This window comes from Apus apus, chromosome Z (genome assembly GCF_020740795.1).
Source record: "Apus apus isolate bApuApu2 chromosome Z, bApuApu2.pri.cur, whole genome shotgun sequence".
NCBI classification, from domain to species: Eukaryota; Metazoa; Chordata; class Aves; order Apodiformes; family Apodidae; genus Apus; species Apus apus.
In genome coordinates, this window is record NC_067312.1 from 51,593,955 (window position 1) to 51,616,264 (window position 22,310).

At 40.4% G+C, this 22,310-nt stretch overlaps 1 protein-coding gene across 3 annotated transcripts in view; it reads left to right on the plus strand.

The window, feature by feature from the left end:
• Positions 1-3,610: 3,610 nt before the first annotated feature.
• The window catches only part of KCNN2 (potassium calcium-activated channel subfamily N member 2), a 71,581-nt gene continuing 52,881 nt past the window's right edge, over positions 3,611-22,310 (plus strand). For all 3 annotated transcript variants that reach the window (XM_051642922.1, XM_051642923.1, XM_051642924.1), the window contains exons 1-2: positions 3,611-4,750; positions 4,974-5,069. In XM_051642922.1, coding sequence (XP_051498882.1) covers positions 3,611-4,750; positions 4,974-5,069 — 1,236 coding nt within the window. The remainder of the gene's footprint in view (positions 4,751-4,973; positions 5,070-22,310) is intronic.

The following is a 22,310-nucleotide window of genomic DNA, read 5'->3' on the forward strand; positions in this document are numbered from 1 at the left end:
TGAGCGGCAGAACCCCTCCCTGACTTCCACCACCTGACCCAAAGGTTCTGTCAGGTACTGTAAGAGTAAGCATCCTGTCTCCTCTGTGGTAGGGAAGGGTGAGGAGGAGTAGTGTGAAGGGGAGGGGAGCACCCTCTCTTGTCCACTCCCCTCCCTTTCCCTTCCCTTCCCACCTCTCTCTTCGCCTCCCCCTCTCTCCTCTGCTCTCCTCCACTCTGCTCTTCTGTTCTCTTTTTCTTTTTGTGACTATTTTTCTACACTTTCTGATGTTTTTATGAGTGCAGAATTCACAGTGATTTTAACAGGAGTCTGGCATGAGAAGGGGCAATAGGATAATGACCAAAATAGTTTTCTAATACCTTTTATTGTAGCCTGTAGATGCTGCGGTTCTATTGGATGTTCTGTGAGCATTTAAAATTACTAATCATTAGCTGTCAATTCAAATATTTCAAATTGGGCTTCTTCCCTCTCTGAAGTTTAATTTTTCCTGTGTCTGGTGAGTTTCCTCATTGGAACTGTTGGTACAATTTTGGTCAACAGTATTTATCTTGTTCTTGCAAGTTAACGGATTTAGGAAAAAAATAACTTTTTCAAACATCTCCAATAATCATCATTATCAAATGAGATCTGCAGTAATTGTCTCTCCTACTTCATACAAAGGTTTGTGCACACACTGGTGTACACACACACATGTACGCATGTAAAAACAGACTCTGGCAAGTAGCAGAAGGACCTATGTGAATGTTTAAGAGCAGTTCTATCCAGTATATAATTAAAACATAGGAAAAAAGCAAAGCCCCCAGTCCCAAACAGATTTTTTTTTTCATAGAGGTCCACTTTTACTAGTTTTGTATAATTTAGCAGTTCTGAGCTGTTCATGCTGATTTGTGATAAAAAATAATATAACAATTCACTTCTCATGAAGAGTATTTTTTATTCCTGAAAGCAAATAAACTTGAAATGAACTTCAAAGCTATTTTAAAAGGCAGTAGGTTAGATTAAATAGCATCTTTCTATTCTGGTTCATTAATCATTGCTATGGAGAGGAAAGTTTACCTCTTTAGCGGGGAAAATATATACTTTTTAACCATTCTTATTTTAGACCTTGAAACTGTGATCAGGTAACACAGGTTTCACAATGGAACTGAAACAAAAAACCCCTTGCAGTTTTTTAACATGCTGTGTGATTAGTATGACCTCTTGTGTTAAACATGGGAATATTCGTTTGTTTATTCATATAATGAAACTACCAAGCAAGTAGATGAAATATCTAAAAGCAAGTAAACAGGATACCAGCAGTAGATGTATTAAAATTGGGACTTGTAAGTTTTATATATGAATTAGAAAAACAAATGCAATTGTTTCCTCATACAGAATGCAGCTATCATATATTTTAGTCTAATGAGACCTTTAGAATATACTTCTTCTTTTTTTTTTTTCACAATTCTAATACAACCTGGCATGACCAGAATAGATGAAATTTCAGGACAGAGCCTTGCTGACTTCTAAATAAAACACAAAGATCTACAAATTTCTTAAAAAGCCTTTCATGGTAAACCAGGTCCTGAAGACTTGCTCTTCTGTTACGAAGAACACCTGAAGAGTCTTTAAGCAAACGTTAAAGACATGGCATGAACAGAAGAGGAAAGATGAAAACTATGTCTATCTTAATCTTTTAACTACTTCACAAAACATGCATTTTGACAGCATGCTTGTGCAGGACTTTTATTTAACTAGTGATAAAAGCACAGGATCCCTAAGATTTTCATCTTCTAAGACCCATGAAATTCATGTGTGTTTGAAAACACAGACAAAATAGGACCAGTGAGATAGAATTACAGCACCATGTTTTTTCAAACAACCAATTGAAGATCTGAAGCTGAGTTAAACAGCCTTTTCATTCTTAAAAATAATAGGCTCTTTTTTCTAGGTCTTTGGTGCTCACATGAACTGAGTGCAAAGGAGAGCATCCAAATACACTTCAGTGTAGTTTAAAAACACAGAGTGATGTATTTGGAAAGTGTGCTAAAATTCATGCAATTATGCATGTATGGATTTTTGTCCAAAACTTGGTTGTTAAAAAAGCTGTGAATTATCACAAGGCATTATGATGCTGTATACCACATATACTCCTATTTATGGGTGCTTTTTCCACAGTGACCTATGCTATGTAAGCATACTCAGAGATTTTTATTTTTTGGTCATTTTCTAAATAATCTATCTATATTGTACAACCATGATATTTACTACATTAGTGAGGGTTGTCTGATTGTGCATGTCCAATATGTGCTTGCTTTAGAAGGTACACCAATTCCTTGGTTAGGAATTAAGTAACTGAAATTCTACAGCAGAGCGTATTTTAAAACTTTGTTAACGACAGTGCCTCGCTCATATTTCTAAAATGCAAGCCATTAAGGGTGCAGCATTTAAAGCAAACTGAATGTCATGTGAGACACTGAAATGTAAGGACGTAGGCTTTTGTAGCAGAATGACTTAGTGACTTTTGGCTTTAACATTACTGAGCAGTTAGAAGACGTAAGGAAACTTATCATGCTATCAAATTTTGCAGTTGATTTTTCAAAGCCACGAAGATTGTGCTGCCTGACTTGGGGGGGAGGGCAAAAAGAAGAAGGAAAAGAAAGCAAAAGAAAAGCCTCATAATCTCAGCTAGGTGACACGAATGGCACAGCTCTAACAAGGTAAATTACTTGTTTTCACGAGTCTTCCCTTTAAGAATCTTCCTTTAAATAAATGCAGGAAAAAGACTTTACCTAGTGCAGATATTATTCTGCCAAAGGGAGCTGTGGGAATGAGTTATTCAGTGAGAATCAGGGAGGGAGAGGAAGGGGAAGAGGCAAAATGGTAGCAGGCTACCAAGTTAAGGTCCTCACAGACACTGCACGCCAAGAAACCGGCGTCGGAGGGAGACGCAGCTGCTCGGTGATACCAAGACTTCCAAGGTAAAGCTCTTGCCGACCCGCCAGAGCAGGTGCCCGGCCTCTGACACAACCACATGGCGGCGGCCGGCTGTCCCGTCTCCAGCTGAGGGAAGGAGCGCGCCGACCCAAGTCGAGCGTCGTCGTCCCCGCTCCGTGACAGGCCCGAGATGTGCCGGGGAGGGCTGCGCAGCGCCCGGCCGCACGGCAGCGCTGGGGGCCGCGGCCTCGCCCCGCTCGCTCCGGGGCCGGCGGCGGGCAGGGCCCAAGGCCGCGGCGCGGGCGGCGGGACCGCCGGGCCGGCAGCAGCAGCGGGCGCGGACGCTGTGTTTTGCAGGGCGGCTGCAGCGAGGGACGCCGCTGGACAGCTCCGGAGCCGCCCATGTTCCGCAGACGGCGCAGATGTGAGCGGCGGCGGAAGCCGGGCAGCCCCGCGGCGCAGGCCCCTTCCCGACCGGGGCGATCCCGGGAGCGAGCGCGCTCCCCGCCCATGGCAACCCCCGGGTTTCCGCGGGGCGGGGCTCCCCGGGTTGCCAGGGCAGCCCTTACCTGCGGGGCGGGCGGGCGGGAGGCGGGATCCCCGCGCGGGGCGGGGCGGGGCGGGGGGGGGGGGGGGTGCCCTGTGCCGGCCCCACCGCCTCACGCCGCGGCCCCTTCCCCCCCCAGGTGACGTGATGCCCGTTGTTTTGGTCCGCCCGACCAATCGGACGCGGCGGCTGGATTCTACGGGAGCCGGGATGGGCCCTTCGTGGCGGCAGCAGGACTCTCCCCTGCCGACCATAACGCATTGCGCAGGGTGCACCACCGCCCGGGCGTCCTGCGGCTTTAACGGCCCCGGCATGGACGCGCCGCGGCAGTTCTCGGCGGGCTTCGGCCCCGAGCAGCAGCAGCAGCAGCAGCAGCACCCGCTGCCGCCGCCGCCGCCTCCGCCGCACTGTCAGCAGCAGCAGCAGCAGCAGGGCCAGGAGAAGCAGAGCCACCTCCAGCAGCAGCAGAGCCCGTGCCTCCAGTGCAACAACTGCGCCTACTACGGGGCTGCTGCGGCAACCGCGGGGGATAACCTGCCCCTGCTGCTCCGCGCTTCCTCGCCCCTCTCGGGCGCCTTCCGGACTCACTCCTCGCCGCTCTCCTCCGCCGCTTCCTCCCGGCAGGGCAGCCAGCTGAACGTCAGCGAGCTCACCCCCTCCAGCCATGCCGGCGCGTCCAGGCAGCCTCACCAGTACCCCCAGTACCACCAGTGCCATAGCCTGCAGCAGCAGCAGCAGGCAGCCAGTCCCAGCAGCAGTGTCAGCAGCGGCAGCACCCACCACCACCACCATCACCACCACCACCACCAGCACCATCAGCAGCAGCAGCGCCGGGAAAGCAACCCCTTCACCGAAATAGCCATGAGCAGCTGCAGGTACAACGGCGGCGTCATGCGGCCGCTCAGCAACCTGAGCTCGTCCCGCAGGAACCTACACGAGCTGGACTCCGAGTCGCAGCCGCTTCAGCCGCCGCTTGGCAGCCCCACCGCCGCCGGCACCGGCACCCCCGCCGCCCCGGAGATCGTGGTCTCCAAGCCCGAGCACAACAACTCCAACAACCTGGCGCTGTACGGCTCTGCTGGCCCCGGCCCCGGCCCGGGCAGCGCCAACAACGGCGGGGGCAAGTCCAGCAAGAAGAAGAACCAAAACATCGGCTACAAGCTGGGACACCGCCGGGCGCTCTTCGAGAAGCGCAAGCGTCTCAGCGACTACGCGCTCATCTTCGGCATGTTCGGCATCGTCGTCATGGTCATCGAGACCGAGCTCTCCTGGGGCGCCTACACCAAGGTACCCGCCGCCTCACGCCCGGTCTGGCCTGGCAGCCGGTCCCGCTGCCCCGCGGGGGGTCGGCCCCGGCCCCTCAGCCCAGCGCAGGGGGGGCTGCGCATCTCCCCTCGCGGCTCCGTCCCCGCGGCGGGGTGCGGCCCGACCCGCGGCCGGGAATGTCGGTGGGGCAGAAGCCGCCCCTGCGCGTGGGTCCCTGAGGGACGACGGTGTCTTTCTCTTGCAGGAGTCGCTGTATTCCCTTGCTCTGAAATGCCTTATTAGCCTCTCCACGATTATCCTGCTCGGGCTCATCATCGTGTACCACGCGAGGGAAATTCAGGTAACGTGTCCTTCTGTGGGTGAGTGAGCGCTGCCGGCATAGCTGGGGGGTGCCGGGCTGTTTGTCTGAGGGCGCAGTCCTGGTAAGCGTCGGGCACTTCCCGCTGGTTCAGACAGCAAAAGCGAGCTCTGTTGCGCTTGCAGAAGTTGGTGAATGGACCTGAGTCCTGCAGAGAAACACAGCGGCGAGTATGTGCCAGGCACCTCTGCCGGCTAGGGACTGTTGCCTGCGGGTATGCTATAGGATCGCTTAGCCCTGATGTTATAAACATGCTTTCTTGGTGACATTCCTGCCGTCTTCTGTAGCAGATACACAACAACAGTCTTTTATTTCCCAGTGACAAAATTCCAGTGCTGTGCGTTTTCTCTTGACAAGGTTGTATTCACTGTGCAGGGTATGTAGTCTTCACTGCACTAGCTCAGATACGGGCATACTCTAGGAGAATGTTTAAGAGGAAGGGGAGGACTTAGGTTCTACTTGGTTTACTTAATGCCACACAGCCACTGGGAATGTGACAGAGGAAAGCTGTTGGGAAAGGTAGTGCTAAAAGCAGGAGGAATGTGATTGTGAAAGCTAAAGAATAAGTCTCACAAACACTATTGAAGGTTCTGTCTGAGGAACTTAATTCTCACTTCGGTTGTAATTTTGTAGACCAAGAACTTAAAACTTGGCATTTCAGCTCAACTGAAACAAACAGCAGATTTCAAAAGTTTTGAAGGGAAAAATACCTTACTTACAGATGCATTTATGCTTCTGCATTTCCAGATTATTTAGAGAGACCTTGAGCTACAAGCTGAAATGACAGCTCTCAAGGACAAAGAAGACTTTTCCACTGGCACCAATCAGTTAGAAAAAAACAAAACAAACAGTGAATGTGTAGTACCTTGCTTCTGTGCAAATGAGTGCTGTAGTTTCAATGTGAAATGGTACCATAGGCACCTACTTAGGCTAATGTTAGAGAAGTGTTATGTTACTGAAGATTCTTTGCCAAATTGGATCCTGTTGTGCAGTTCTTGCACATGCATTTATATTCCTGGCTCAGAACTCAGTTTCTCTGAATTAATATAAAAGATACTGAAAGCTCTTTAATGGTATTTTACTCAATAAACAAGTGATCTGGTGAAAGAGCAACTCTATAAGCTACTGGGGTACTGACTGAGAGGTTTTTATATCTGTAGAAAAATAAGTAAGTGGTGCTGCTGCAATGTGGGAGCCTTCTTCTCTGGTTCATCTTACCATGAGTGGTGTGCCAGGCCTGAGGAGCAAAGCTTAAAAAAAAAATCGGTAAACATTTTCATTACTTTATATATTTTCCAGGAACTTTAAATGGAAAATTTTATGCAGGGTAACGGTATAGTAGTAGGTCTCTGTATGCATTGGTCTATACTAAGCAGTTAACTTCAAGCTCCAGTTGTTCTTGGTGGTTTTTTTCAGCTAAATAGTTATGAATTTTAATCCCTTAGTGACAGATCAGAAACAAAATTTTTAAAACCCAAAGCTGTGATTCTGTTTTGTTTTTTTTTTTTATTGATTGCTTTAAAGAAGTTCCTCATATGCAACTACATGGAAGGAGTTATGCAATCATGTGACTTTAATCAAGGTTAATGTAATTTTCAGTGCTGCCTGACAGCATGTAACACAAGTATACCTTGTCTGTAAAACAGCAGTACCCTACATTTTAGTCTGAGACACGAAAAACTGCAGTAGTCATGGCAGGACCTACAGCTTCGAGGGGCTCTGCCATTCATCTTGGAAATGAAGAGGAAGTTCTCTTTTTCAGGGAGCTTGTTAGAAAGAGAGGGCATAGTACCACCCTTAGCTATTAGATATCCGATAGCGTTTTTTAGGTGTCCATTTCTGTATACACACTTGACATTAAAAAAAAAAAAGATTAAGAACGTGCAGAACATAAATTACATCCATTTATGGTTGTAAGTTGATCTTACACTTGGCATCTGAAAACAGGAAGTGCTTTTAAAACATGCTTAGGAACATACAGAATCTTCTCCAGGCAAAAGAAAATGCTGTGTAACCCTGGTAATGTGATGGTTTCTAAATAGTATTTAAAGCAGACTGTTTTCTGAAGGCAAATGTGCCTTTAATTCAAGCAAATACCCTGCTCTGTGAGTAGAATCAATCATGTCTGCAGAATCTTGCCCACAGATGGTTGTGTCCAGGAGGCCTGTTTACACCAGCTGTTTGTCAGCCGTGTTCAAGTTTGAACATTCCTTTCTCATTCTTGTCTGAAGTGTAGAGTTTACCAGTGGGGATGGTATAAATAAGCAAGAATTTCATTGAGAGAAGAATTGCCCTATAGAACAGGAGAAGGTCAATGTATTCTGCTTGAGGTATGGTGTCTTTCATACTCTGAATGAAGCAAGCCTACCTAAAATGTAAGTAGGTTTTTCTGCAAAGCATGAGGCAAAACATGTTGCAAAATAAAAAGCTAACAGTTTAGTAACTATTACTGATTGCAGGTTTAATATTTAGACATTCCTGCTGACCGGAAATGCCAGCAAATGAAAATCAGGTTTTTTTCTTTTCAGTAGTCTGTGACCTTGGTTTGTTGGTAGGGAGTCCAAAGAGCCATCCTGCCAGCAAGTCTGTGGGGCAATGCATAGCAGAATAGCAAGTCACTCTGTTCTTCGTGTTAAAATTTACCTGGCCTGTATGTCTTGCTTTGAAAACAGACATAAACCACACTCTTTAAGAGTTTGCATGTCCCAGACCTGCTGAACATTTTTGAGTTGGAAGGGAAGTTTGTAAAGACTTTTACAGCTTTTTCCCAAGAGCCAAGAGTGATACATAGGCTTTAAACACATGAAGAGTTTTTTTTCCCATCTTTCCGCCTGGTTACACCGCGGTTGATGTGCGGTGGGAGGGCTGGAGCCCCTTCAGTTTTTCAAGGGCGGGGGAGCCTTTCTCGCTGCCGCCTGTTCAGCACCGCAGACAGCTCCGCACGCCGCGCGCTCCGGGGCGGCCCCGCACGACGCCGCAGCCGCAGAGGGGGCGGCCGCCCCCGCCAGCCCCGCCAGCCCCGCCAGCCCCCTCCTCCCGCCCCACCCCCGGGGGGTCTCCGGCGTCCTTCTGGGCATCCGAAACCAGTTAGCAAAACAGGTTTGTTTTTAGAGTCCTTGGGTGCATCTGGCAGACCACACTCTCCAGAAGGATGTAGCTGCAGTATTTAGACAGGAGTAAGTGTAGGCATGCTACGTAGTCTTGTGTAATACTGGAAATGTTGAAATACTTTAATCAACTAGGTGTTCAGTGCTCGCACTGTTACTTGTTGTTCTGTAGAACTCTTTAAAGTGTGAGCTGTTATTAAGCTTGCTAAGTGTGAGTTATTGCTGATACTATACCAAAAGACAGGTTAAACTGTAATAATTCAAAGTTTATATTATCATTTCCAGAAAAGTGGATAAAAATGAGTAGCAGGTTTCCTTCCCATCTCTCCCTCTTCTAGAAACAAAATCCTAATGAACAACAGTAACAATGTTGGAGTCAAGGATAGTGACAACCCCAAATCTGTCTGTTCTCATCTTGGTCCACTGTGTTCATACCTGTAATGCTGTTAAAAACATCACACTTGGCATATAATGAAATACACATTGCTGTCTCTCCAGGCTTTTGTGGTTGCTGATTCAGTTCTTCAGAACAAGTGTCTCATGTTTGGCAGATCAATGGGAAGAATGTAATTCATTATCCCAGCCTAGAACAGGTATTTGTCTGACTACTACTCCAGTTGAGAGCTTGAAGAGTCGGAGGAAGGAAGAGCTAAGAAGATGGCATGATCCAATTATCATACTGATTTTTGATGTATAAATTATCGGCTCCATGCATAAACAGTTTGTTACTTAATACTACTTTACATAATTAAAACAGCATGGAACATGGTTAAAATTATAGATCGTGTTCTTTTCCACATTTTCCTAGCAGGATTTGCTGTTAGATCAATACAGAAAGTGGAATTTAAGAAAGTTTTGGGTGGCAGTTCACATGGTAAAGCTGCAATTTTTCTACTTTTAGTGAAAAATAGACCTCTCTGTCTCTCTGTCTTACTGCTGGAGATATAAACTGTTTGTAAGTATGTACTGCTGAAGTTCTGCTGGCACTTTCTTGCATTTTTCAGAGCAAAGGATTAAAATAAAATTCCTCTGAGGTTTCTGGTAGGGTGTCTTTAGTGACTTTTATTGGGCATTCCACCACAGCCTAGTATTTCTTGAGATATTTCTTGGTTGCTGGAGGAAAATATCCACAGGAACACTTTTCCTTTGATGATGGACTTCTTAATGTATCCCTTCTGTAAATAAACATTGCTCTTCTGTTGCCTGTCCTGAATAATAGTAACCCAAGTAATGCTAACCTGAGCTCTCTTCGAGAAAATCTGAACCTTTTTTCCTTCTTTCTGGTAGAGATGGTCTCACTCATGCAGAAACATAAACCTTGTTGGTATTTGGTAGAAGTTAATAGAAATCTTCACATTTTTGAATGTCAGTTGAGATTTCCAACCACTTGTAAAATGTATTGGTGGTTCATATTTAGGTAGAATATCCATGGAAAGTCTTGCAAACTTTAAGGTTAAGCCATTGCTTTCACAGCGGAACCTCCTAGGGCTCAGGGAGAAAGCCCTTCAGGCCTTAGGTGGTTCTGAAATGGTGGGAAAGTAATGTGCTACTCGTGGATTTGGAGTGAAACGATTTCAGTATTCATTAACTTTATGGAAAGTTGTCACAGCTAAGAGCCCTGGTACTTTGCTGAAGAGTCAATAATATTTCTTCTATTCCTTATTCCTGAAAACTTGAAGAAGTCGAGCAGGCAGTATCAGTAAACAGCAAATAGTGGTAATAAATACACCTCTTGACCTGTTTATTGTGCAAATAGTAATGAGCACTGTTTATGGGAGTTTATCTATTGGCATCAGTGGAAAGTTCTGCATTACAAAATTTGCACTCATGAACAAACACAAAGTTAAACTCCCTTGCAGTGTCCTGTCATACAAAGTAGTAGGTATTCTGCAGGCCAAATTATTTATTTGTTTTTATCTACATTATTTGTTTTGCCTTCACTAAGGTGGCACACATGCATCTCATTAGTTGTCTTGTTGGGTTGTTGGCTGTGCTGAGTCTACCTTGCCTTTCCTTAGCCATACTGATGCATAAGGGATTGCACACACAGGCTGTAAAACTTCTGCTGCAGAAACAAATTAGTTAGATTAAGAGCACAGAGAGCAATTCTGTTGAATAACAAGTGAAAAAGCTAGGGTTATCTATTAGTACGCACTGTTGTTCTGAGCATTTTTAATGAGGTTTATCCAGCCACGGTAGTGCATAATGAAGTGTGAGAAGGTACGTTACTGCTCCTCTTGGAGGAAAGCATTTTTAACCACAGATCAGATTCTACATTTGTACAAATTAATGAGTGTAGCCGAAATCAACCGAGATACTGTTGTTATTAGTTTTAGAGGCATTCTGCATGCACATCTCAATGTGAAAGAGTTGCATATGTCACATCCTTCAACTGTGGGAATGTCAGATCAAAACATTCTTTCAGGTACTTGACTACAGCTCTGGTTTGCCTGAGTTTAAATTAAAGTATGCCATGGCTGACAAGTGTAGGTTAATGGTCTTGTGATTCTGGTTCTGGTTTGTATGTGATCTACTAAATGTAGTATTCTGGTCTTTGAATTTTATTTGAGACATATTTGTGGTCTGTTTTTGAGTAAAGATCAGAACAGGAATGTCTGCTGCTCAGGACGTGGGAGAATTAAAAAGCTATGTGGAAGCTTCTAGGCAACTTAACTCAATTGTTTTCACCCCTGATATTGATGATGAAAGTTGTTGCACTCCCTTCCAAGAGGATGAATTACTGCTCTGAGCCTATGAAGCTCCTTTTTAAGACATAAATTATCCCTAAGAGAAGAGGCTGTAATCAATGTTGTAATTTACTTTCAAGTAAGCTGGATATAATGGTCCTTGTACAAAGTTTCTTTTATTAAGTGAAAATAAACTGTTAAGTATGCAGAAAACCAAGTTATTTTGCTACGAAGTTTACACAGCTCTGTTCTGCAGAAAAGAGAAATATCATAACAACACAAAAATTTTAAAATTTTATATAATTTTTTCATGCTTTTTATTTTTAGATAACATAAACTATATGTGAATGAAAAATCTTGCATTTAAAAAATGCGATATATGAAATACCTATGTATCCCAGTGTATTTTTAATGAAATTGTGTAAATTGACCTTGTCCCATTATTTTAATGAAAGTTACATCAAGTCATTTCTTATCATGGCTGTCAGAAGATCAGAGGATATTGTCATGAAAATGTATTTCACAGCCTGGATTGAATTCTCTTGTAAAGGGGCTGGTAAATCATGAACATTTTGTGCTTTTGACTGGTGTATTTGAACTCGCGCCTTTGCAACCAAAAATGTTCAACTAATATAATACACAGTTTTTAAATAGTAGTGGGAATCACACATTTGTAACATACTGATTCATTCAGCTTTTCCCTTTTGAATTGTCCCTGTGACTATGCTCCTTCATCTGTGTGAAAACAGTCCTTAACAAACACAGTTTTATACTGACCTTTTAAAAACAGAAGGGTATGATTGTTAGGTACACCATGAAGGAGTCAAGAGAGATAAATTCTGAAGAGAGATATGTGCGTCTTCTAAGGTGCTTCCTTCTCTCATTCATTTTGGTGGAGACTGATGGGCCTTTCAGAATTAAATTTGTTTTAAGGAAATACTAAGCCTTTTCATCATGGATGGAGATACCCTTATTATTCTGTGATAAGTAAAACCAAACTGTAGACCTCAAATATTTTATATTTTACAATTGCTACTCTTAGTCTTTTTAACAATAATTTGCTCTGGGTTGTTTTTCTGTAAATAAATATATTTCTTAAAAAGAAAAACCTGCTCCTCTGAACTTTCATGCAGATTAGTACTGTAGTGCTATCCTGATGAATAGAGGAGAGCTGGGTTTAGTGTTATGTGATTGACCAACAGAATTTTTTGTTGAATCCTAGTTGAATACATGTCACAAAGTTACTGAAGACTGCAGGATCATAAGCAGAGAGTTAAAAGGCTGTGCAGGTGTAACTCTTAAGATTAATTTGTCTTGCAAAAACTCTGCTTACTGATAAAGATGCATCTGCAGGAGGGGACCTAGCTTGATATGGAGTGTAGTTATTTAGGTGATGTTAGAGGCAAAGGAGGTTTTTGCTTGTGAAAGAGCATATTTTAAATAAAAATTAATAAAGAAATAAATACATATGGGTTCACATCCATTATTGCCAGCGGTGGATAAAGAGCTTCCTGACTCTTGTTACCTGTAGTCTGCAATAAAGACTTTTGCTTGTAGTACTTTAGGGTGTAGCTATTGGTTTTCCATAAACAGTTATTCATCAGTTCTGTGGTTTAATAGGTAGGTGTAAAATACCCTGTAAAGAAGAAAACCTATGAATAACGAGCATTTATATTGTAGTTTTCATTGTCAAAGCTGGAATTAGCTTGATGAATCCTCACATTTTATCTGTCACTTTATTTAAATAGTGTTTTTACAAAAGGGGACGTGGAGACCAAGAGTTCTGTGCTGTGGAAGTAATTTGGGGGAAGGCTTTGTAAATGCATTTGAAGCTCAGGCTTGCCTGTCTTGTAGTCTTATGCTCACATCAGTCATTTGTCATGTAAATAAAACACTGTTGTTGCCATCCAGCTATGCCTGTAATTTTCAAGAATTATCCTTCTGCTTTAGTGGATGTCCCAAACTCTACAATGTCAAATGAATGCAGTGCTTCACCGTATGTCCTAATGAAGTACTGTTGGGAATCTTTATGAAGCATTTTATTCCTATTACAGTTGTGTATTCAAGCTTTCATAGCATTGCAACTTTTGTAGTATTAGTACAGTGTATGCAGAAGACATTCACACCTGCCCTACCCCTGACCTCTGGTAGTAATGTCTTTCATGAGAGTAATGCTTAATGAAGCAATCCTTCATCTTGAGTCTTGTAATAAAACAAAGATTCATCCCAGGTGGTGAATGGTATTTCTTATTTCGTGACAGTTGTTATGCTTTTAAGAATAAGACCTGCTACAGCCAGGGAATGAGTCAGGTCTTTAATTAAAAATAAAAATTGCATAGTAGCTTTGATTCAGTCTATGCCATTCCATCCATAAAATCAGTATGTGTAGACCTCTGATTTCAGTCTGAGAAACTGGAGAAAGACAATCTTCAGGTGTGGCTGGACTGCACAAAATAAACCTTTCCTACCTGAAATAAATGATAAATACAACTAGCAATAGTGATCACTGATAGCACTCAGTTTTCATGAAGTTTTTGTCAAAGGTGTTTTTGCTGCATTTCTGATACAATATTAGTTACCATTTTTACAGCAGTCACGCAAATTTGAGGTGTGTTTTGACTTCAGAGAAGCACCTGTGTTTATGAGTATCTAAATCACTAGGATCTTTAGATGCTTTCCATTTAGTCCATCCTCATTTTATGCTAAGGATTTGATCCTTCACACCTTTATCATTATTAAAATATCTTTTCAAGAAGACCTGGAAACCCTTGAACAGACATTGATTTATTAATAAGCTGAAGATGCTCCTTACCCACTTTTCCTTTGCCCACAGAGCTACTCGCTGTGGTAGCTGTAAATTTTGGTTTAGGCCATGCAGCTACTACATCCAGATTATAGTGAATTCCTTTGATTTTAGATTCACAGGATCACAGCATCTTAGGGGTTGGAAGGGACCTTGAGAGATAATCTAATCCAACCCCCCCTTTCTAGGATACTTACCAAGAGTTGTTCTTGAGCTCTGTATAAGAAATGGGCTGATAAAGGAGAAACTCTTGCCCAGCCAAATTCTGCTATAGCTGAAAACGTATCCTGTGACAGTTAATGATGAACACAATCCTCATCTGGATGGTGTGAGGGATGAAGTGGCTTCACACTAAGCCTACCTCCTCTTTTTTTTCTCATTCAGGTTGGAGCTTCATGGTAAAAGCCAATAACTTGCATTCCATTGTGATTTCTGCATTGTGATTTAGCTGAGAATAACTAAATCTTTAATGCAGCAGCATATACCAGTGTTGTGCTTGATGCATTTCCAGTTGAGTCTCGGTGTAGTTGTAAGACAATTTTATGGCAAAATGTGTAAAAAAAAAAAAAAAAAAAAGAGAGATAGAAGACTACCTGTGGTCAGTCTGCTTTCCAGATTTGATTGTCAGATAGGAAAGTATTTGGTTCTCCAATTTTATGTGCAGGCATTTATGAATAGACATTTGTATATCTCCCAGCAGCAGGATGAGATACAATTTAGCAGTATGGCTGTAAGCTAGCATGCTGTTTTTTCCCCCCTGCCGTTTGGCACTTGGAAGGAAAATAAAAAATATTGACAGATTTTTTGTATCCAGCCTGTGATGAGAGATGTCAGGTCATCCAAAATTAATAATTCTTGCGTTTCGCCTGTGACTTTTATATGTATATTGTGATTTCTACCATCCTGTGTTAACTGCTGGAATTCAGGCCTTTTGCTGCCACATACTGTCCTGTTGAGCATAATGGTTGTGAAAATAAAGCTTTCCAAAACATTTTTAATAGCAATTTATGTTTAAACCATGGAAGATAATGGGGTTGGCAGCACTCAGTGCAAACTTATTTAATGTATTTGGTTTGCAGACTTGTTAAAAAAATAGCAGCAGTAGCTTTGAGGACAGAACATCTTTTACCTAAGAGAGCTGCTGTAAACTAGACAAATCTGATGAAGCTGTAGCATTCAAATAGTTAATGGGGCAGCAACAAGAGTTGTGTTTGCCAAGAGGTGTTAGACATAATATGCTGAGATTTGAGGGGTTTTTTTTGTTAATGTTTGTTTTGTTTCTTGTTTTTTGTGTTTGTATTTTTTTTTCCTGAGGAAGCAAATGCAGTCTTAGTACTTATCAACTAAAACAGGATTTTACCTATAAGAAAATACAGGTAAACATCTGTAAAGTAACTCATGTATGTATTTATTTAGCCTGATGTTGAACCTTACCTTTGTTAAAGACATTTTAAGTTCATTTTTTGAAGCAGTTGGTAGTCTTTATCTGCTAGATGGTTTAGCCAGTAGCCCACATCAGGCTTTCAGGAATAACAAATGCTAACTGAACCGCTGCCTTCTTCCTACTTGCTTCCCATTTTACTTGCCAGGATGAATTACACATGCAGTCCTTGCAGGGATGCCTCTATACACTTAAGATTAGTGTTTGAATATGTTTATTAGGATTTTTAAATACACCATCACATCTAAGTCCATTCTGCTTCTCCTCCTGCCTAGTTCTTAGTTTCCCTTACATAAGTGGATATGCTTTAGGATCCTTAAATACTTAGACTGTGCATTTCTGTATTTGGAGTTATTTAAATGTATCCTTAAATTAAGTTTCCAGTTTAACTGTGTTTCTGAGACAATAAAAACACTACAGGGACTTTGTAATTCCTGTGGTGCTGATGTGTATTCACCCATTGTCAGTTAAATTAAAAATTAGCTAGTTTAAAAACAAACACACAATTTTTCCCAAATACCTAAAGTATTTATGTCATAAGTAAACACTAAAGTAGGAACTGAGAACAGATTCTTGTGTATGTGATGTGTTGGCACCATTTGTTCCTTAAAAATGAGTTCCTAAGTTTAGAGTCACTAGTGTACTCCTTTGGCAGAATGAATGAATCAATGAATGAGGTAATGTTATCTAGCTTCAGATTTGATGTTTCTTCCTTTAGCTTCTGTTTCCCTTATTTACTTGCAAAAATAACAAAAATTTCTTCAGAAAATCCTTTTTAAAAATTGGTTCCAGTTCTCCTAGGAGTAAGGAAGCTGATCATCCCTGAAAAGAGTGAGTTTGCTCTCTCATGGAGAATAGTGGCAGATGGTAGCCATTTTGGGAGATGACATTTCTTCATGTAGTGTTCTGTGGAACAAGTTATTTTCAGTACTAAATTAAGAAGAACAAAACCTATGTGAAGAATTGTAAAATAATAATTTAGAATCAGCAACATAAAATGTTGATAAAATATTGAAATGTAGATAGTTTTCCCCAGTGACTTTTCCTTCTGCAAGAAGGTTGTAGATTCAGAGTTAATTTATTTCTGAGGTATTGAAATGGGGAAAAATAAAACACAGACCACTAAGTTTCTAAAAAAATGCGTTCTAAAAATTAGTTCTGTAAAATAGCAATTATTTTGTGGGAAGATGTGCTGTGTTCTTCACATACAAAGTTTTGGAGCTGCTGCTTCAGTGCAAAACTAAATTAATCCCTAACTTTCAAATCAGTGTTTCCATCTCCATACTGCCAAGATCAATGTAGTAGCTGTAGCACACCTGAAAGACTAGCATACTTTTTTGAAGAGATTTTCTCTTTTTGTTTTGGGATTATTTTATTCACATGGTAATTTGTTCAGTGTGGTCATTTGTTTACCTGTGTGAAAATGCAAAGGGGACCTAAGTAATTAATCCACTAGTTCTTTTCAACTTTCGCTTTTAGGCTGAATAAAGCTGGCATAGCTCATGTCCTGCTGCACTCTTCTAAGAGTCAGCCAGAGCAGGCCTTCCAAAGCAGGTGGTAGTGTGGAGTAGTGGCTGATGGAAGTTCTGAACAAGTTGTGGTGTGATTAGGTTAGGTGCTGAAATGTTTCCTAAAGACTCTGGCTGCATCCACATAACCTTGTTCAGTCCTTAGGTTCTTGGCAAAAAAAGCTGTGATTAAAAACTGTAAATCTTTTCCATCTATATCTGTTGTATGAAGCTGCTCTGGGTATCTCAGTGTATTCTCTAGTAAATCCAGCTGTTCTGTAGCAACATACATAATCTTTTTATTTTCTTTGTTATTTCTTCCATGCTTTCTAAAAAACAGAAAAATAAATAGTATAAAACAAGATTAATGCTGTTTTGGTGAACTGGTCCCATTTTCCTGTTTTGCATGTTTATGCAGGAGACCTATCTCAGCTGTTCCTTCTAGGTTATTCTCCTTTCACTTAAGTGATACTCAGAGCTTTATTAAGTCATGCTCCTTCTGTATCTGTTTGGTGAACATTTTTGACTGTCAGCCCCACTCACAAGAGCTGCTGGAAACTGCTGGTGTTGCATGGAAGCCTTCTACATGTGATAACATAAGGAGCTGGTTCTCATTGTGCTTTAAGCAGCCGGAGAGGGTGGGGTCTGAAACTTTGGTATAATTAAATAGCTGTAAAATTAAGAATATTTTTTAAATTAAGAAATTAATGTTGTGGGCATTGACTTTGTAGAAACTCCTGATTCAATCAGTTTCATTGTCATTTACTGGGGGGTCTACTAAGTACCTCAACTCAATATAGTGGCCCTGAGTAATGGACTTTTATTTCTGGACCTCTGATTTCTTTCAAAGGTTCATAAAAATTCGTATAACTAAGCATCTCCCTGTTGATTACAGAAATGAGGAAGCTCTGATGTGATTGTTCCAGTAAGTGTCCAAACTAAATTAAATTAGGAGTTTGTCTTGTGAAATATCTTTTTTAATAAAGAAAGTTAAAAAGTATTTTGTTTTGGTATCAGTAATATTTAAAAAAAAAATAAAATCCCTTTTCTATTAATAATAATAAGGGCATTATCTAATTTTTTTTATTATATATTTATAAGCTTGTGATGATTTATTATTTCTGTACATAATTAGGGTTTTCTCAGGAGGTTCTTCTCCATACCCTTGGATAAGAAATCTTTATATCATGGAAAGTCCATTCAATTCTTAACACTGTTACCTGCATAGAAAGTCACTGAATAGAAAGAATGGCATTTTTAGGAGCATCTCACCCTCTTTGTGTCCATGGAGCATATACATACATATGGAGAAACCGATATGAAAAGAAATTACATGTGTCCTAGCAACTGCTGAGTGCTATAATGGTCTTTTGGCACTGTAGGTTCTTGCGGGGTTAAACTATTTAACAATTGTTTGATATGAATGATAGAGCTGAATGTCTGCCCAGTACCATTTAAAAATACTGAGCAATGCCTCTGAATATTTTTGGAGAGAGAAAACTAAAAGGAAAACTGTCACCATGTGATTTAAAAGAGAAGGGAAATACAGGTAGGTGGGATTTAACTTTGTGTGCTTAGGCAGAATTTAACCCTGTGTTAGCTTATGTGGTCATAAATGTCCTTTCTTTGCAAAAAATCTCTTAGAGTGTTTGGGATATGTTTTTTATAGTTGTCTGAGGGATGTAGATTAAAAAAAGACACAGACAAGCCTGGTAAGAGTGTTGTTTAATACTTACCTATTTTTTTGAAATGGTTGTGTTTATGTGTGGCCTGTCAGAGTTACTAAGATTTATTCTTCAGCGGTTTTTTTAATGTGAAGTTTTTGATGCTACACTGCTGAAAATATGGTTCACAAAAACTATAAATGGTCTGAGCCTCTTTAATGCATCCCTTCCTGAGATGGTAAGGTTTAAAAACAGACTTTGAAAGAAGTATTTTGAGCCTGCTTAGCCACCTGCATACATTAACATGAGGTTTTCTTTACCTGCATAGATTTACACAGTAATTTATGGCAACATATCAGTACCTGTGAAAAACTTACTTTGCACAGAGATGCCAAATTTAAATAAATATATTAAGCAAATAATATTTTTTGTGCTAAAAATAACAGGGTTTTACAGTACTCTTTGTAAACTGGTGTTTTTGCAATTGTATATTTGTGTGTATGTGTGTATACATGTTTAAGTGTCTAGCTCCCCCATTTTAATAAACTAAGCATGACTCAGCTGGTAGGTAGCAATATCTACAAGACCTTGTGGATCAGTTTCTAGTGACCTACTAGAAAGTGGCCCTACTAGAAAGTTTTCTTTTAACTCTGAATGTGGGAAACGATCTAGAAAATTATGGCAAAGATAACCAAGCCCTCGTGTAATTTTATGAAAAACATATTCTTTGCCTGCTATCCTTTGCATACAGGGGTGTTTCATGCCTCAAGACTTTGTGTACCACTTAAACCCACCAATAAGTCTGGTCTGTGACATTTTATTTAGGATGAGGAGTACAGCAGTCTTCAGGAACTCCTGCAGACTCTCCAAAGCCAAAGCAGGCCTTTAGAAAACTTAAAGACCATTTGATTACTTGCCTTCTGATGATGGAAAAAGTCTTTTTCATCCCCTAATTAGGAGGAACCGTGTTAAAGGCTTAAGATGTCTGTCTCCCTCAACCATATAGTTTTAAATAATTTGCCTTTGATGGGATGCTACATGGCAGCAACTTGGCTGTTTGGAGTAGTGAGACAAGATTGGTATTTTTGTCGTCTCTGAGTATAATAATAGTCTTTTTGGTTGTATAAGTGATATTCTGGGGGCTACAAACTGTAGAAAAATGTCTGGTCAAAAATTTTGCTAGATCAGTGACCCCAAGGGCTGTGTTTTGCTACTCTGAGTCATAGTGCCATCAGTTCTTTTGTAAGGTTTAAGTTAATCTGGTATTTAACCATTTTAAATCTGAATTTTTAAATAAAGCAATTACAACAATATGTTTGTGAATGCAGTTGATTCCCCTTCTACAAGGAGTGCTTTCAGTAGTACAGCTGATATTACTTTATTACTATGTATTTCTACATTTTTACTCCTGTGTTAATGTATCCTCCAAATATTACAGCAAGGTGGTGATAGAATTTTCAGGTGTATTCTTTTACCTGGATTGTTAAGGCATTTTTAGAAAATTACTAGTTTCCTTGGTCTTTGAATTCACAAACACCCCTTGATGGCCTTCTATTAATGTGTTTTGATAATATTATTGATTTAAAAAATAAACTTTTTTTTTTTTTTTTTTTTAAGTAGCTTCAGGGAGTCTGGTACAATTTGTCATTGTGTGCAATCTGTGTACTTGGAATATGTCTCTCTTTTTCTTATCTGCTTTTATATGAATTTATCAAGGTGATACATTAATTTAACAAAGTGTTATGTAAATGTACACATACCTGTATAAATATCTATTATGTGATAATTATGTTTTTACTGTGTGGCATTACAAATAACCAGGCTTATTTAAGTTAAAGATTTATTTATGTCTCAAATTTTTGTGCAGCATGCCAGAAATACATTACATAATTTCAGGAGAAAATCACTTTAAAATTTTTCGTACATATTCTGGACTTAGTAAAGGTATATGAAAGTTCTGTATTTGAAGAACTCTGCAAGACACTAATGAAGTATTTCCATTAGATTTCTACACTGAATAATTATAAGAAATTTGAAAGCTGTGAGCAGACATAACTTCTTTGGCTTTGACTTGGGTTTCTTTCTCTGTGGAGGGCAACATCCAGTTCTATAGGAAGAGTTTGTTTATGCTTTTACTATGTTCTCTTTTAATTGCTGGCATAATTCTCCTTTCAGATGAGTAGTATTGTCTTGATATTAATGCATGGTTATTATAAGGGGATTTACTAAAAGCAGCTGAGGTTGTATACATACCTTTTAAACTGTGCTGTTCTTTATCTTCATTTATTTACATTCCTCACATTCCGAATAGGAAATGTACCTATCCAAGCTCTCAGGCATACAAAAATACTTCTGTGTTTTCCAAATTAGAAGTGTAATTTGCATGTAGTAGGTTGCATAGTTGCAAGTACATAAAATGCACATGAAATTTTCTACTAATTCCTGTGTCATCTTGATACGTCCCAATTTGTTATTCACAGCCTGGTTTAGAGGCCCATGTATTTTCTTCAGTGCCTGATATCCCTCATAATTTGACTTTAGAGACACAAAATTGTAAGGAAATCTTCCTCATAAGTAGGTTTTTGAAATGTTAATATTTTAATGAAATAGAAATGTTTCTACTGGATTGTGGCTTCTGGTGTTTTCTACCTTCCGTGTTTTCACCTCCTAAATCTCACTGTATAATTACAGCTGAACATACAATAAAATGTTATTTTCCTTAAAATAAATTGACACAACTAAGGTCAAGAGAAGCTAATAGGGATCTTTGATGTTTGCAAACGTAACCTAGTCCACAGATTACTACTGAGAAACTTCTTTCTTTGTAGCATGGTAGTGTTTCTTCTGCTGACAGTTGAATATGTTATCAATAATGTATTCTATAATGACATTTTGAAGTTTTGAAAAAAACCTCAGTGATTAGTGAACATTTTATTCTATCAAAACTGTAAGAACAAATTTTAATGCCTAGGTTTAACTCAGCATTCTTATATTCTCATTTTTTTAATTGAATCAGTACTTAAGGTATCATTTTTCTTGAATTGTCTTTCTGCATGTAGAATTCTGTTTGAAATCTGTGAAAAATAATTGATAAAGATATTGAAGATACGAAGATATATGGCACCCCATAGACTTGTGCATGTCTTAATGCAGAAGCAGATCATTACCTACTTCCTCCTGGATTATTGGGGGGTTGTTTTTCCTCTCTGTCTGTATCTTCCAGCTCAGGACGCTGAACACCCTGGTGTTAGCTGATTCCTCTCTGCATCCTGTAAGGGATGGAGATTCTCCCTGGCTCATTTTTTTGTTGCTGATGTATTTATAAAAGCTTTTTCTGTTTTCCCTTACGTCAGTTACCAAGTTGAGCTCTGTCTGGGCTTTTGTCTTCCTAATTTTCTCTCTGCATGACCTAATGAGACCTCTGTACTCCTCTTGAGTTGCCTGTCTGTTCTTCCAAAGGTCCCTAACCTAGGTCCCAGGGAGACAGCAGAATTCCCTATGTAGTGGGTCAGGTCTGCATATCAAGCCCACTGCTCCCTTCACCAGCTTCCCTGATGTGCTCAGCTAGGTCCTGCAGTGGGTCCATTGCAGAGCAGCCCCATACCTCTTCTAGCAGACATCACTTCTGCAGCACCCCAATACCAAAACCTTGTCACCAACACCCAATACAGTAAGATGACAGGAAAGAACATAAAGTGATAAAAAACAGGTCCACAAATACAGACATTTGTTTTGTTTCTTACTGTGGTTAACTTATGTATTTCTTCTAGTATCCAATCAACTACAATAAAGTTAGTTTGTGGTTGTCACTTTTCTATGCAAAATGACAAATGACTAGAGCAATTTTCTGAAAGACAAACTGAATGTATTGGGAGGAGGATGTAGAGTGTGTTTTTGATCTCTGAAAACACATTCAGAGAGATTAAGCTTGTATTTTTAAGCTCTTGAAAGATGGAAAGGGGCAAAGGGCAGTGCAGGTGAGTAATTTATTTTTTTTTTAAATGTATATATGG